The 15,037-nt window shown below is 53.9% G+C and overlaps 1 protein-coding gene across 2 annotated transcripts in view; it reads left to right on the top strand.

Moving 5' to 3' along the window:
- The window catches only part of SCIMP (SLP adaptor and CSK interacting membrane protein), a 21,030-nt gene extending 9,052 nt beyond the window's left edge, over nt 1-11,978 (top strand). The window contains exons 2-5 of one of the 2 annotated variants that reach the window (XM_049637204.1): nt 2,801-2,924; nt 4,944-5,007; nt 8,139-8,212; nt 9,982-11,978. In XM_049637204.1, coding sequence (XP_049493161.1) covers nt 2,801-2,924; nt 4,944-5,007; nt 8,139-8,212; nt 9,982-10,133 — 414 coding nt within the window. In that variant the 3' untranslated portion in view covers nt 10,134-11,978. Of the gene's footprint in view, nt 1-2,541; nt 2,925-4,943; nt 5,008-8,138; nt 8,213-9,981 lie in introns of those variants that run through there. The other variant, XM_049637203.1, reaches the window with a different exon arrangement.
- The last annotated feature ends 3,059 nt before the right edge of the window (nt 11,979-15,037 follow it).

Genomic DNA, 15,037 nt, shown 5'->3' with positions numbered 1-15,037 from the left:
TCTTCTTTCTTCCTTCCTTCCTTCCTTCCTCCCTTCTTATTCCCTTCATCCTTCCTTCCTGCCTGCCTTCCTTCCTCCTTCCTTCCTTCCTCCTTCCTTCCTTCCTCCTCCCTTCATCCATCCTTCCTTCCTTCCTCCTTCCTTCTTCCTTCCTTGCTTCTTACTCCCTGCATCCTTCCTTCCTTCCTTCCGTCCTTCCTTCCTTCCTCCTTCCTTCCTTCCTTCCTCCCTTCTTACTCCCTTCATCCATCCATCCTTCCTTCCTTCCTTCCTTCCACCCCCAGAGCTAAAGAAGGTCAGGTTCCAATTACGTGTATTAAACAAAGAGTCCACCCTCAGATATGTGGCATTTTCTTAAGTCCAGTGCCCCATGGCCTCACCGGGCCCTGCAAAACCACATTTCACAGGGTCCTCCTGAGAGCCAAGCCTCCAGTCTCCACACTTTCCCTTTTCCCCCTTCTTCGTGTGCCTCTGTTGCTCTCTTCTGTGCATCCTGAAAAGGGGATCTACAGCATAGCCTCTCCTGAGTGCACACCTGGGTGGGCTACCTGGCCGGCCGACACGTCTGTCTTTGAAGAGAGAATCCCCAGCACATCTATCACCGTGGATAAATGGCGCTGAGCGGAGAGCTGAGCCAAAGAGCTGCAGATGACGCGTGTACAAGTTACACACGCTTGGTTTCGCGACATGTAACCTGATGAATAGCCAAAAACGTGTTCGATCAAGCCAACCTTCACCAAAGAAACGAAGCTGGGGACTGAAAATCCAAATTATAATAGAACAACGTAATAAATGAGGACACTCTGCCATTAATACAAACACGTGTTTATTTTTTTTTTTTTAATTTTTTTTTCAACGTTTTTTTTATTTATTTTTGGGACAGAGAGAGACAGAGCATGAACGGGGGAGGGGCAGAGAGAGAGGGAGACACAGAATCGGAAACAGGCTCCAGGCTCCGAGCCATCAGCCCAGAGCCCGACGCGGAGCTCGAACTCACGAACCGCGAGATCGTGACCTGGCTGAAGTCGGACGCTTAACCGACTGCGCCACCCAGGCGCCCCAAAACACGTGTTTAAATAGTAAGCCAACGGGCACCTGGGTGGCTCAGTCGGTTCAACATACGACTTTGGCTCAGGTCATGATCTCACGGTTCGTGGGTTCGGGCCCCACGTCGGGCTCTGTGCTGACGGCTCGGAGCCTGGCGCCTGCTTCGGATTCTGTGTCTCCTGCTCTCTCTGCCCCTGCCTTGCTCACGCTCTGTCTCTCAAAAGTGAATAAACAATAAAAAATGTTTTAATTATAAATAAATAACTAATAAATAGTAAGCCAAGTCCGATGGTTTTGTAGGAACAATGGCCTTAGCAGCCCTAACCTTGTCCCTGTTCCTCTGCCTGGGTCCCTGTTTATATCGTTAATACTAACATCACTCAAAAGCATGAATTGGAAAGGGCTGTACATGAAAATACACGCGTGAGTTTCCACTGGCTAAGTGATGACACAGGAAGTTGATTCTCACACACCCAGAATATGCCAGGTCTCAAGGATGACGTTTTCCTTTAGTAGCCAAACGAACAGGCAAAGCGCCCGCGCTCTGGATGAGGGGAGCCCCGCTCCTCCCGCAAAGCCCCTGCATTCCTGGAGGCTCCTCCTACGAGGGCATCCCACAATCGCCTGGGGCCCGGCACCTGCTGTCTGTCCTACTTGTCTGTACGTCATCCCTGGTTGGGAAACCACAGCACACATGTCATTAGTCCCCAGGCTCTGCTCTTACAAGCTTTTACTGTGCGATTGAGTTCCAACACGGTACAGGCAACAGCTTCAGACTGAACATTAGTCACAACTGTCCCACGGAACTACTAGACATCCTCCCACGGGGACTTTCTAACAAGCCTCACACTTTCTGCACTCTTACCGTTGGCTTTTTTTCCCTCTCTTTCTTCCCCAGCGTCACTGAGGTATAATTGACTTAATAACACCGTGGAAGTTTAAAATGCACAACGTGTTGACTGGATACACTCGTACATGGTAAAACTTTGGTTTGAGAGCATAGTTCGTTCTGGAAACACGCTTGTAATCCGTAGGAATTGTGTATCAAAGCAAATTTCCCCATGAGAAATAACGGAGGGGCGCCTGAGGGGCTCAGTCGGTTGAGCGTCCGACTTCGGCTCAGGTCATGATCTCACAGTCTGTGAGTTCGAGCCCCAAGTCCGGCTCTGTGCGGACAGCTCGGAGCCTGGAGCCTGCTTCGGATTCTGGGTCTCTCTCTCCCTCTACCCCTCCCCCCGCTCGCACTCTATCTCTCTCTCAAAAATAAATAAACATTAAAAAAAATTTTTAAAGCGTATTAGAAACGTTAGCTCATCTTGTGGAATGCTCTCAGAACAAGGTACTCGCAATCCAAGGTTTCACTGTATCGCGAAATGCCCGCCACCACAGCCAACGTCACTCTTTCTTTTCTGTCTTGAGAACACTTACGATCTGCTCCTGCCAGACTTCTCTGCTTGCTTCCCGGGCTGGCCAGCTTCCAGCCCCCAAATTCCTGTACATCTCTGATCTCCGTGCGCGTGGCTCCCCTGGGGAGTGGCAGACGGGTCACTCCCGTGCCACACATGAGGACGCACGGAGTTCGGAGGAGATTAAGGGCCTCGCCTGAGGGCTCCCAGTTGCTGATGGGCAGGGTTCGTCTACGCCATCACCTGCCTGACCCCTAAGCAGAGGTATCCCTAAAACGTGGTAGACAACGCCCCCCCCCCAGATGCCCCGTTCACGTCTCATATTCCTCTGTCTCCGTTCTTCTCAGGGTCCCATCACGATGGATTGGTTGAGGGACAATTTCTGGGCCGTCCTAGCTGTGGCCATCTGCGTTGTGTCCGTGAGCCTGGCCCTCATCCTGTACTGTGCCTGTAGACAGCTGCTTAGACAAGGTAATGGCGGTCTCACCTGGGCAGGTGGAGGGCGGGGAGGGCTGGGGTGGTTATCTGGGCATTAGGGCTTCTTCAGGGCAGAAAGCATAGTTCTGGGCCTGAATAGGCTGAATTTTGCATTAAGAATCGTGTATTCTGGGTCTGAGCCTAGCCCTGCCACTAACTTGCATGTCTGGGCCTCGGTTTCCCCATCTGCATGGCGAAGGGAGGGAGGCTAACTAATCTTCAGGAACTCTTGGGGCCCCCAGGGTGTGGGTGAGGGCAGAACCTGTGAGAAGGCACACGCTGCTCCAGGGCTTTCTCTCTCCACCGTGGCCCTGCTCTCACCTTTGGGACTCAGAAGACAGCATGAGTCCAGAGAATGTCAGAGGCTGTCTCAGTTCCAATCACATCGAGTGGTACACGTGTTGTATACACTGGATACGCACAGCCTTTTCTGGGTCAATCATTCCCCAATGAAGCAGTTTTCTAAAAAAAACAAAAAAAAGACTTTCTTGAGGCATGAAATACGGGCTCGGTCCACGATGGACACGCTGGCCACCACCATTGCCTTCTCTAAGGTCAGACTCTGAATCTCCCAGAACAACAGCTGCCTTGGCCCCAGGTTCTTGGCACCCTCCACCTTCGTGGAGGCTTTCCACTAACTTAACATCATCTCCAAGGGGGTTTCCACTTTGCCGTCCAACTCCCATCATCCCTGTGACCCAGGGATGGTGAATGCACCAATCCCCCAGGGCAGTGTGGGCAGGCCACCCTCAGCCACCAAGGCACTGACCTGCCACGGCATCTGGGACAGCCTCAGAACCCTGCTCGCCGGTCGCCGAAAGGTCCGGGCTCCACAAGGAGTGAGACCTTGTCATCCTCGTCCATCTGTTTGAGAGATAAGAAAGTTAAGGTTCAGAGAGGAAGAGGCTTGACTGAGGCCTCACAGGACTTGGTGCCCGAGTTGGGACCAGAACTTAGGTCCACTGGGCTTCCTGTCCAATGTTCTCTGCCCTCAACCCCTTGATGGTAAGCAGTTGTTTTTGTGTTGTTTTATAGATTAAAAAAAAAATTTCTTTAATGTTTATTTTGGAGAGAGAGAGAGAATGAGTGGGGTAGGGCAGAGAGAGAGGGAGACATAGAATCCAAAGCAGGCTCCAGGCTCTGAGCTGTCAGCACAGAGCCTGACCCAGGGCTTGAACTCCCAAACCCTGAGATCACGACCTGAGCCAAAGTCGAATGTTTACTTGATTGACCCACCCAGGTGCCCCTTTTTGTGGTGGTGGGTTTTTTGTTTTTTGTTTTTTTTTTTAACACAAAGAGTATATTCTGCCTCCTATGGTCCTCTGTCCATCTGCCTTCTTGAAATGTTGGACACAGACGAAGTAGGACCCTGAACAAAACCTGGCCTGTTCTCTTGGACCTTAAGCCACCACTATTACCACGCAGGTTAAAAAATGAACAATCGGGGCGCCTGGGGGGCTCAGTCGGTTAAGCGTCCGACTTTGGCTCAGGTCATGATCTCACAGTCTGTGAGTTTGAGCCCCGCGTCGGGCTCTGTGCCGACAGCTCAGAGCCTGGAGCCTGTTTCAAATTCTGTGTCTCCCTCTTTCTCTGACCCTCCCCTGTTCATGCTCTCTCTGTCTCAAAAATAAATAAATGTTTACCAAAAAAAAAAAAAAAAAAAATGAACAATGACGTGTTCGTCTAGCACGGCCCGGTTGCAAACTTCTTCCCCGGTCTTCCTCTCGCTTCCTCCCAAGCACACAGTTGGTTACCCGTCCCAGGGATGTTTCTGAAAGCCAGGGGGAGACAAGCGGGGCCCCGCGCCGGGCGGCCTGGGCAAGGGCTTGTGGTCAGAAGGCCCGCGTCCAAGCCAGTCTCCACCGCCCGCCAGCCCTGGGCCCCCAAGTCTGTCTCTCCCCGGTGGTTCCTCCCTCACCTGCCCTGCACACGCCCGATGTCTCCGGACTTCTAACAGTCACACCTTCTGCTGATTCTTCCCAGATGATCATTAATGCCTATTTGGTCCCTTAGGCAAGAGGTGGGACGTTGCCAAGCCTTTGGGAAGAGGGCAAAGTGACGAAGAGAAAACGTATGAGTAAGTACAGCCCCCCGCCCCGCGCAAGGTGCAGCTTTGAGAGCCGCCTGGTCACGTGCGCCCGTGCACCTGCTTGTCTCTTTGGGGGAGGAGCCCACTGCACCTGCGCAGCCCAGAGCCGTCTTGTCTGCCAATGCCCCGCCCTCCGGGGAGGGGTCTGGAGCTTTGGGGCTGCAGGGCACCCTCCGAGGCTCTGCTCTCCCGGTTGTCTTTGTCTGGTCTAGTTTGGTAGAGGTCACAGGTCAGGCTGTGTGTGCTGGGCCCACCCCTCGGGGTTAGGTCTACCCTTTCTTTTTTCTTTCTTTCCTTCCTTTTGTCTTTCTTCCTCTTTCTTTCTCTCCCTCTTTCTCTCCCCCTTTCCTCCTTCCGTCTTTCTTCTATTTCTTTCTCTTTCCTTCTTCTTTCTCTCCCTCCCTCTCTCTCTCTCTCTCTCTCCCTCTCTCTCTCCCCCTCTCTCTCTCCCTCTCTCTCTCCCCCTTCCCTCCTTCCTTTTCTTTCTCTCAAGATTTTAAGTAATCTCTGCACCCGGGGTGGGACTCCAACTCACAACCCTGAGATCAAGAATTGTAGGCTCCACCAACTGAGCCGGCCAGGCACCCCTACCCTCCTTTCCTTCAGATGGCCCACCAGTGTAGTCCTCTCGAGGCTGTGTGCCTAACGAAACTATGCCATTGGCTTTACTGTTGCATTTTGTGATCTCTTTGGAGCTTTTATGATTGCTGTGTCGGGAGTCCCCAAGATCACCTTTAGGCTTGACGATTCACGAGAAGCGCTCACAGGATCCGGGAAAGCTACAACGGTCACGGTTACGGGTTATTACCGTAGAAGGGTACAGAGTCAACTCTGCAAAGGGAAAGCACATACAGGGTGGAGCCCCAGGGGCAACCAAGCGGAAGCTTCCAGGACTCTTCTGCTGGTGCACCATGCTTCATTCTCCCAGCATGCAAAGCATCGCCAGAGAGAGTCACCGAGGGTTTTTACGGGGGGGTCAGTCACACAGGCAACAGAGCGCCCACACGACCCACTTTAGCTACTCAATCCCCAGGCCCTTTCAGAGGCCAAGCCGATATACCGCATGACCCGGGGCCCCAGGCAAACACAAGCAGGCATTCACCAGCAGTCACCTTGTTAGCAAAGACCATCTAGCTGAACGCAGGCCCAGGTATACAGACACTACCATCAGGAAAGATAATCCGAGAGCTTAGAGGTTAAGGGCCAGGTGCTGCTCAAGGTCCAGTCCTTTCTTTGGAATGTAATGCGTTGTCTGAAACAAAATCTGTGCTTTTCTTTTTTATTTTTTTTAATGTTTATTTTTGAGCAAGTGGGGGAGGAGCAGAGAGAGGGGGAGACACAGAATCCGAAGCAGGCTCCAGGCTCTGAGCTGTCAGCACAGAGACTGATGTAGGGCTCGATCCCATCAACTATGAGATCATGACCTGAGCTGAAGTCGAATGCTTAACTGACCGAGCCACCCAGGCGCCCCGAAATTTGTACTTTCCTAGAGTGACTTTTGTTGTGGATCCAGCAAATAATAGACCTCTTCCCCACCAATTCTGACCCCCTTGAGGAGTAAGACAAATGTGTCACGCAGGTAAGTAACAAAATATTGCCTTTAATGAGAATAAACCCGGCGTGGCACAATGGGGCTCTTACCCACCGGCAAGGGCATTTGCTAGTTCAAAACCAGGCAAACTTTCCGATGCAGGGCGCAGCCTGGAGAACCTCAGGTCACCCGTGTGGGGCAGCCCCTTTCTCTGAACAGCACAGACTCGAGCACAATGTGTGTTTTCTGCAGTCAGGCTGGCTCTGGAGGAGACAGTGGGAGAAGAAGGTTCTTCCCAAAGGCAGATCAACTTCCCTCCTCTCCTGGGAGCAGCCACGAGGGGTGGACAGAGGCCACTAACGGAGCTCCTGCCACACAGACCCTTGTCCACATATCCCAACAGGCTTGTGCACCCCCAGGGGCGCTCAACCACATACAGGGGGCCAAAACTTGGCTGAGAACAATCTCTTCCAGTTTGGAGGTCAGAGCACATGGAGGGGATCGTGGGTCTAGGCCAAGAGGCTCCCCTGTGGTCTTTGTTGGACCTTCTTACCAAAGTATGATACGAATGCAGAAAGGTGTACGAAGTCAAGCAGGGCTCAGTGAATTTCCACAAACTGGACAGACCCAGGTGGCCAGGGCCCAGATCAAGAAACAGAATCACCAGTTCCTCAGTGACTTATATCCCCTTCCAGCCACCATACCCCAAAGATAGCCACTCTCAGAAATAGGAAAGGCTAGTTTTTTCTTGTTTTTATGCTTTCTAGAAATGGAATCAGCCAGGGGCGCCTGGCTGGCTCAGTTGGTTAAGCATCTGACTCTTGGTTTTGGCTCAGGTCACGATCTCGTGGTTGGTGAGTTCAGGTCCCGCATCGGGCTCTGCACGGACAGTGAGGAATCTGTTTGGGATTCTCTCTCTCTCCCTCTCTCTCTCTGCCCCTCCCCTGCTCATGCTGACTCTGTCTCTCTCAAAATAAATAAACTTAAAAAAAATTTAAGCAATAGAATCAGCCAGCACACGCTATCTAGGGTTTGGCTCCTGTTGGTCAACGTTTCTGTGCACGTCATCGTGCGTGGTTGCAGACGGTTCGTCCTCATGAATTTATCCACTCCGCGGCTGATGCGCATTTGGGTAGGGTCCAGCTTGGGGTTCACGCTGCCACGAACGTTCTCATGTCATCTGGTGGCCACATGCAGGCATCTCAGCAGGATGCACCGAACAGGCAGTCATGCGCCGTGTGCGTCCCCGTGTGTGCCGTTAGTGTTAGGAACACGTGTATCTTGCAAATGAAAACACACCTGCTACTTACCTCCCCCCCCACCCCCCACCCCCGCCCTCTCCAGCTCCGGGGATTCCAGGAGGACGCGCTCCAAGCGAAGTCCCTTCCTTCCCTCAAATCCAGCTGTTCCCGGGGCTGGAGGAAACAGTTTCTTTACAAACGGGTACGACACCTAGAGAAGGACGGAGTGCCTCCAGCTTTTAGGAATGAAGGTTTCAATGTTCATCCGTTTTCTGATGTTTTCCTTTCGTAGGCTGACGGACACGCTCAAAACCACACCCTGACTCCTCCTCTTTCTGTCTTCCCAGGAATGTTCTTAATGAATCACCAGTTCAGTTACCCCCTCTGCCGCCCAGGGGTTTGCTCTTCCCAGAACACACCCGTAAGTATCTGCTGCTGGTGACATTCAGGGCAGGGTAACAAATTCATCTAAATGTCTTAGCTCAGGGGCGCCCGGGTGGCTCAGTCGGTGAAGGGTCCGACTTCGGCTCAGATCACGATCTCGCGGTTCGTGGGTTCGAGCCCCGCGTCGGGCTCTGTGCCGACAGCTCGGAGCCTGGAGCTGCTTCGGATTCTGTGTCTCCCTCTCTCTCTACCTCTCCCCTGCTTATGCTCTGTCTCTGTCGCTCAAAAATAAATAAGAAATGTTTAACAAAATTGAAAGAGACAAATCAATTAAAAAGGGGGCAGAGTGAATAGCAAAGCTCCTGATGGTCAACGTGTACGTTCACATTCAAATCCCAGCTCGGAGCACGAGTAAGAAGGAACTTGGGGGGTGTCACCGGGACTCCTCCACTTTGCATCAGAAGAGCCCTGCCTGGTTCCCTTGACTGGAATGTTCTTCCTCGAGCTGCCCCTGTGGTGGTGCCCTTTATCCTCCCCACTGCCACGCGGCCACTGCCCTCCGCCCTAAAGTGAGCCCGCTAACTTTCCTTTCGAAACGTTAAGGCAGCTACCCGACCTCGTCTTACTTACCTGCTGCTCGTGTGTTTAAGATGTCTCTCCTCCCCTGGAACAGAAACTCCGGGAAACAGGGGCCTCTCGTCTTCCTCACCACGGTTTACCGGCCACTAAGAACGGTGCCTGGAGGTTAGGAGACAATTCAGGTCTTGACCGAATGGACACATAATAGCTTACATGTATGGGGCAGCCCCCGTGTGTCCGGGCCCGTGTGACGCACTTCACAGGCACGATCTCCTGTCGGCCTCTCCACAGCACTACGAGGCGGGCGCATTTATTATCCCCCTTTGACAGATGGGGACACTGAGACACACAGAAGTTCAGTGTCTCACCCAAGGCGACACAGGGAGTGACTGCTGGAGCCTGGATGTGAACTTGGGTCTCACTGCAGGGCTGTGCAGGGAATGATGGCGGTCTTCTTCTCAGGTCCTCTTGGGAAAGACAGAGTCGCGGCAGAGGCCGCGGCGACCCCATCTGAGGGTCTGAGGTCTAGCTGCCGTTTCGTCTTCGTTCCCGCGGCCACCTTGGGGCTTTTGCTACGTGTTCCCTCTTCACTCATTCTACCTTTTGCAAACCCCGCTGTCCCTTCTGAGCAGAGATTCGTGCCCGAGCAATCATGGAATGTCCTGGAAAACACTAAGTCACTGTGAGGGATGTGCCAAAAAGGAAATAAGCTTCGTATCACTTCCTCGTGAGAATGAGGGTCTCCCATGACTGTGCTCATTCGGGGACTGGCTCGGGTCAGCGTGCCGTCTGCACTTCTGCTTTGCGGGCTCAGGCAGGGGGACGTGGGAGCCAGGGCGTCTGACTGCCGTCTGCCATTCACCCACTCGGCTGATCCCGAGACGGTGTCCTGTCTGTACAACAGTGTCCCCCATCAAATGGGGAGCTGGCCCACCAGGAAGTAGCCAGACCACCCAAGCCCATGAAAATCATGCTGAGTCACTGGGTCAAAAATACATATGGGGGCGCCTGCGTGGTTCAGCCAGTTGAGCGTCCGACTTCTGGTTTCGGCTCAGGTCATGATCTCACGGTTTCGTGAGTTCAAGCCCCGCGTACGGCTTTGCACTGGCAGCACGGAGCCTTCTTGGGATTCTCTGTCCCTCCCCCACGTGCACTGTCTCCGTCTTTTTATATATATGTGACAACACACAGCAGCTTGGCCTGCAAGGACCTTTTCGTGTGCTCTAGTCCTACAGGACACCCCGAGCCAGCCGCCGGCCACATACTCGCTGGTCAATAAGGTTAGAAATAAGACCCTCTCCATCCCGAGCTACATCGAGCCTCTAGATGATTATGATGATGTCGAAATCCCCGCAAATATGGAGAAGCGTCACTTCTGAAACACCCGTCCCTTCTTTCCGGCGAGCTGAGGAGGGTTCGCGCGGAGGACTGTACGCCAATCGAGAACGGAAGCCCTTCGGTAACGGGATCCTCAGAGCTGGCGGTAACGTGGCGCAGCTGTGTAAAATAAACATTTCCTGAGGCTTCGACGGAGAGGCATCAGCGGCCACATGACCTCCCAGAGGAGAGGGGCCGCAGCTCTGCCCTGGAGGCCCGGAGCGGTCAGGCCTCCAGCTACTGTTGAGGGGTGCCCCTGGGGTTCCGTGGCTCCTACTCGTGATAATCCACCCCGTTCTTGACCCCCCCCCACCCGCCTCCCCTTCTCTTGTTCGGTTCTAAGCGATCCCAGCTCTTGGTGTTGGACTCTGCAGAACACCCGGGCTCTCATCCCCGGCTGGGCCCCACGGGCCCACCCGGCTGCCACACCCAGGGCCGTGGGTGGGAGATCCGACCGAGGGCTCCGGCTGAGTGCTCCTGCGTGCAGGTTACTACATCACACCCGGCAGGCTCTTCAAGGGTGAGTGGTGCTTTCTGTTCTTGAGAACTGTCCCCACCTACACACACCCCACACCCCAGCGCCCGCCCCCCCCCCCCACCGTGACGTGGGCCGGGAGGACCGTGGAGGTTCAGGTGCTCACCCAGATTTGTGCTTCCCGGTAACGTGTGACAGTCCACAAAGACACATGTGGCCTTCCGGACCCGAGTGCGTAAGTTACACGTAGCGGTATCGTTTTGCAGTATGTGTGAATGCGGAGCGGGGGCGGGGGGAGCCACAGGGAACGGGAAACAAAGGCACAATTAAATGGCAGATTCAAGATGACGGTTGGAGGGCTTCGTGTCCCCCCACCTTACGCTCATGACTGCTCCCTCCCCTGCGTACATTCCCTGCATACGGCCCCGAGACCACCGTCCCCAGAACCCCTCAGCGTTGCGGCGCTGCTGACGAGAGGCAGGGTAGAGGACCACGGTCCTGTTCAACAAGTGCCCTGGTCCCCAGGGCCCAAGTCAGCTTGGAGGCTCCGGAAACTGGCGCTGATCTGCTGGAGCCCCAGGACTGGACGCTTCCTAAGCAGACTGGAGATGCTGGTTTCCCAGCAACCCCTGGGAAACCCAGCACCGAGCAGACTCGCAGGGAGAGCGCCGTGAACCGCAGAAAGGCCCGGAGTGACCCTGGGACCGAGCTCCTTTGCAAGAGATGGACGGCGTGCACCTGGTGTGCTCAAGCTTACCGCCTCAGCCGCTGCTGGACCAGTGGGGACATGTGCTTCCTCCGGGCTCCGTCTTTCTGGGTTCCACAGGGACGTCCAGCTTCCTGTGTTACCACCACCTTATAGTAGGCCGGGGGTTCCCTAACTGCGGCCGTGTGGAACTCTGGGACTCCGTGAGCCAGAGAGGACTCTTTCCTCCAAGTTCTAGGGGGAAAAAAAAAAGCCCACGCACAGAAGTGCTTCACTTGTATGGCTTCCTCTTCTAAATTTTCTGAAAACCACCCACATCTATGACGAGAGTTAAAAGCAGATACTAGACAGGTCTTCCTCAGGCCCTTCCCGTCCCGGGACGCCTGGGGCTCAGCATCCCTCTATTCTGACAGCTTCCAGACGGCAGGCTCCAGCTGAGCCTTCTCCTCAGTCCCAGGCTGGCTGCCCCCAGGACACCCCCGCATGACCTCCCGACAGGCCCTCGAGGTCAACACACCCCAGAAGGAACTGATGGCCCACCCCCCACACACACACCCACCACTGGCGTCTCACTCTCCGGTCCCCTTTCTGCACAGCTTTCTAAAGGGAACATCTAACCACTCATTCTCTTGTTTAAATCTCTTCTTCACCCATTGCCCTCAGAAAAACACCAAACTCCTTAACTTGGGTTACGAGATGTGTCAACTTCCCCTTACAACTTCCACTCCGTCCAAACTTTTGCTCCTCGGGGCATCTGAAATGACCTGGTCTGTGGTAACCTTCCCTCTGCCTAGAACATCTCTCCCCACCTCCTCCCCCTTCCCGTCTCTGCTCAGAGTCTTTCCTCAGCACCCAAAACTTGAGTGCGGTGCCCTCTTTGAGGCTCTCTTCTCACAGCAGGAGCACCCCGCGATAACCTGTTTACCTATCCTTCTCCCCCACCTCAGACCGAGAGCAACATGGGGACAGGGACTGGGTCTCTCTTTCCCCCAGGGTTTTCTCTGTTCCTAGCACAGCACCCAGGTGCTTTGTGGATGCTCGACCTGAGCCAAAGTCAGCTGCTCAACTGAGCCCCCCCAGGCACCCATTTTCCATCCTTCTTTCTAATTTGGGGCTCCTCTGGGGTGGAACTTGCCTGGCTCACGGCTATACTCCCGATACCCAGCACAAGCTCTGGCACATAGTGGGCCCTTACTAAATGTGTACTGGGCATTGCACATTACTAGAAAGCCCACCAGTCGGTTTGACAAAAGCAAGCAGTTTTTCTCTGAGCACGTATGATTAGGTTGACAGTGTATCCTAGGCATGGGTAATAAAGCCATATTTTTGCCAGTCTGGTTAAAAAAGATGTTAGCAGTTTGGATGATAGCATTAAATACAGTAAGATTCGACAAGGCCTTTTTGTGTATTCTAGTCCCACAGGAAACCCCAGGTCAGCCGTCAGCTATATACGGACAGATAAATAAAGGAAGAAATCAGAAGACAGTGTCCATCCTGAGCATATGGAGTCTGAAGATCATCATTCTGAAACTCCTGTGCTCTGCCCTCTTAACTTCTCTGAGAGCTGATGGTGTGTTCCTATCAGAAATGGGTAGATTATAGTTCTCTTTGAAACAGTCAAGCTGATCTTTATGACACAAATAGGATTGTTTTCAGGAAATGCTCTGGTGTTACAGTAACACATTTTACAAATCATTTGTATCAGTTAGTATGGTTAGACGGCAAGGCACAGACTGTGCAATAATGAGGAATGTGTCACCACACACAAGAAGTCTAGAGGTAAGCACTCCAGGATTCAGCAGGTCTAAGACTCAGGAGCACCGGGTGACTCTTCTTTGATTCTCTTAGTGTTACTACTCATGCTGACAAGGTAGCTGCCACAGCTCCAAGCATCACACCCTCACGAGAACATTTGAAGTTAGGAGAGAAAGGGACATTTCCTCCCACGTAGCTCTTTTTACTGGAGAGAGAATCTTTCCTAGAAGCCCCAGATGACTTTCCCTAACGTCTTACTGGCCTGGATTGGTGCACGTGCCCAGCTAGGGGAACGGCTGGGGAGTGAACATTGGGCATTTTCAGCCTCCCAAGCTGGAAGTGGGCTTGGCCACCCAAGAAAAAGGAGGCAAGAGCCGCTGGATAGGCAACCTCCCCAGGGCCAGCTCACTTTCACAAATAACGCTCTTGAGTATTTGCCCTTGTTTCCGTTACGATTTCAGAGGTGTTAGGGGATTCAGGCTAAAGGCTGGTGTCCAGATTCCACCACTCACCTTTCTTCTCTTACGGGGTTTTGACAAAAAACGGACAGAGGACTGGCGGTCAGATGGGGATCATAACAGCAAAGGCAACAGAAGGAGTGCTAGTCTGGTCCGAGTTCTGACGGTTTCACTCCGATGGGCCAGTTCTCACCTGCCCCCTCTGGCAAAATCCCAGGCGGGTCCCATTGGCTGTTCTGGTCACCCTCAGGTAATAAAAGGCCTCCAGGTGTGGATTACACAAGCACATGCATTTGTCAAAACTCCAGGAATGCACACTTAAGGTTTCCGCATTTCGGGGCACCTGTGGAGGGGGGGGTGGGTGGGTGGGGATGCTCAGTTGGTTGAGCATCAGGCTCTTGATTTCCATTTCGGGTCATGATCCCAGGGTTGTGGGATCCAGCTCCGTATTGGGATCTGTGCTGGGCATGAAGACGGCTTGGGATTCTCTAAAATGAAAAGGAAAATAAAAATATACTTAAAAAAAGAGATTTCTGCATTTCAATCTAAGTAAATTTTACCTCAAAAGAAAAAAGTGTAAGCAAACGCTCCGCTATGCTTAAGGACCCGTACGCTGCAGTGTTTAGGGGAAGGTGGAATGCTGTTTGCAATTACCTTGAAATGCACCCAAAGCCAAGGCCGCTGTAGAGCCGGCACTTCAGCCCGGAGAGTAACGTGGAGCTCCACGCCACCACCCCAAGCGCAGGCAGGTCGGGGTCTGCAGCGCCGGCTGCCTCCCCTCTGCCCGCGCACTTCCAGGCGAGAGGGAACGGGGGAGCATCTTTCGGCTCAGGGCTCAGGGAGGGAGGCTGGAGCCGGCCTCCCTTTCGAGGCAAAGCAACTCCGTCCATATTCCCAGCAAATGTCTCAGGCCCTCGGCGGTACAAGACTCCCTCCCGACCCAGGAGGACGCTCCCTGACCTCGCCCTGCGACCCTCTCCAGAGCGGTGGCGACCCCGCAGCCGGGCCGCCGGCCTGGAAGCCTCTTCCGCCGCCCTCCGAGGGCGCCACGTGTGCGGAGCCTCACCACGCCCCCTCCCGCCTCGGGGCTCGAGCATGTGACCCAGCGCGGCCAATCAGAGGTTCTCACTCCCTCGGGCGCAGAGACTGATTGGTTGATGCTGTTGGGAGCGGAGCAGGTGCTCTCCGCCAGAGGGGGCGCGAGTGCGCAGGGTGGACCCCGCTGCGGAGGTCCCGCCCCAGCTGAGAGAAGGGGAGGGTCCGCACCCGAACGGCCCGCTTCCGGTGCCTGTCCGCAGCCCTGCTTGGATGTAGGCGCGACCTCCGGGTTTTTTAGTAACAGGACCCCATCTTCACATGCTTTGAGCTCTGCCGCGCAAGGCCCGTCCCCGCCCTCGCTGCCTACCCTTGGCCTTACTTTCCTCTGGCTGTTGCAAAAGCCGCCTGACTCCTCTTCTCTCCCAGTGCAGCCACCACCTGCTGTCACAGTGAACTTTCTAGAACACAAAGTTG

Source organism: Panthera uncia, chromosome E1 (genome assembly GCF_023721935.1).
Source record: "Panthera uncia isolate 11264 chromosome E1, Puncia_PCG_1.0, whole genome shotgun sequence".
Taxonomy (NCBI): Eukaryota; Metazoa; Chordata; class Mammalia; order Carnivora; family Felidae; genus Panthera; species Panthera uncia.
This window is presented reverse-complemented; position numbering and strand designations above follow the sequence as displayed.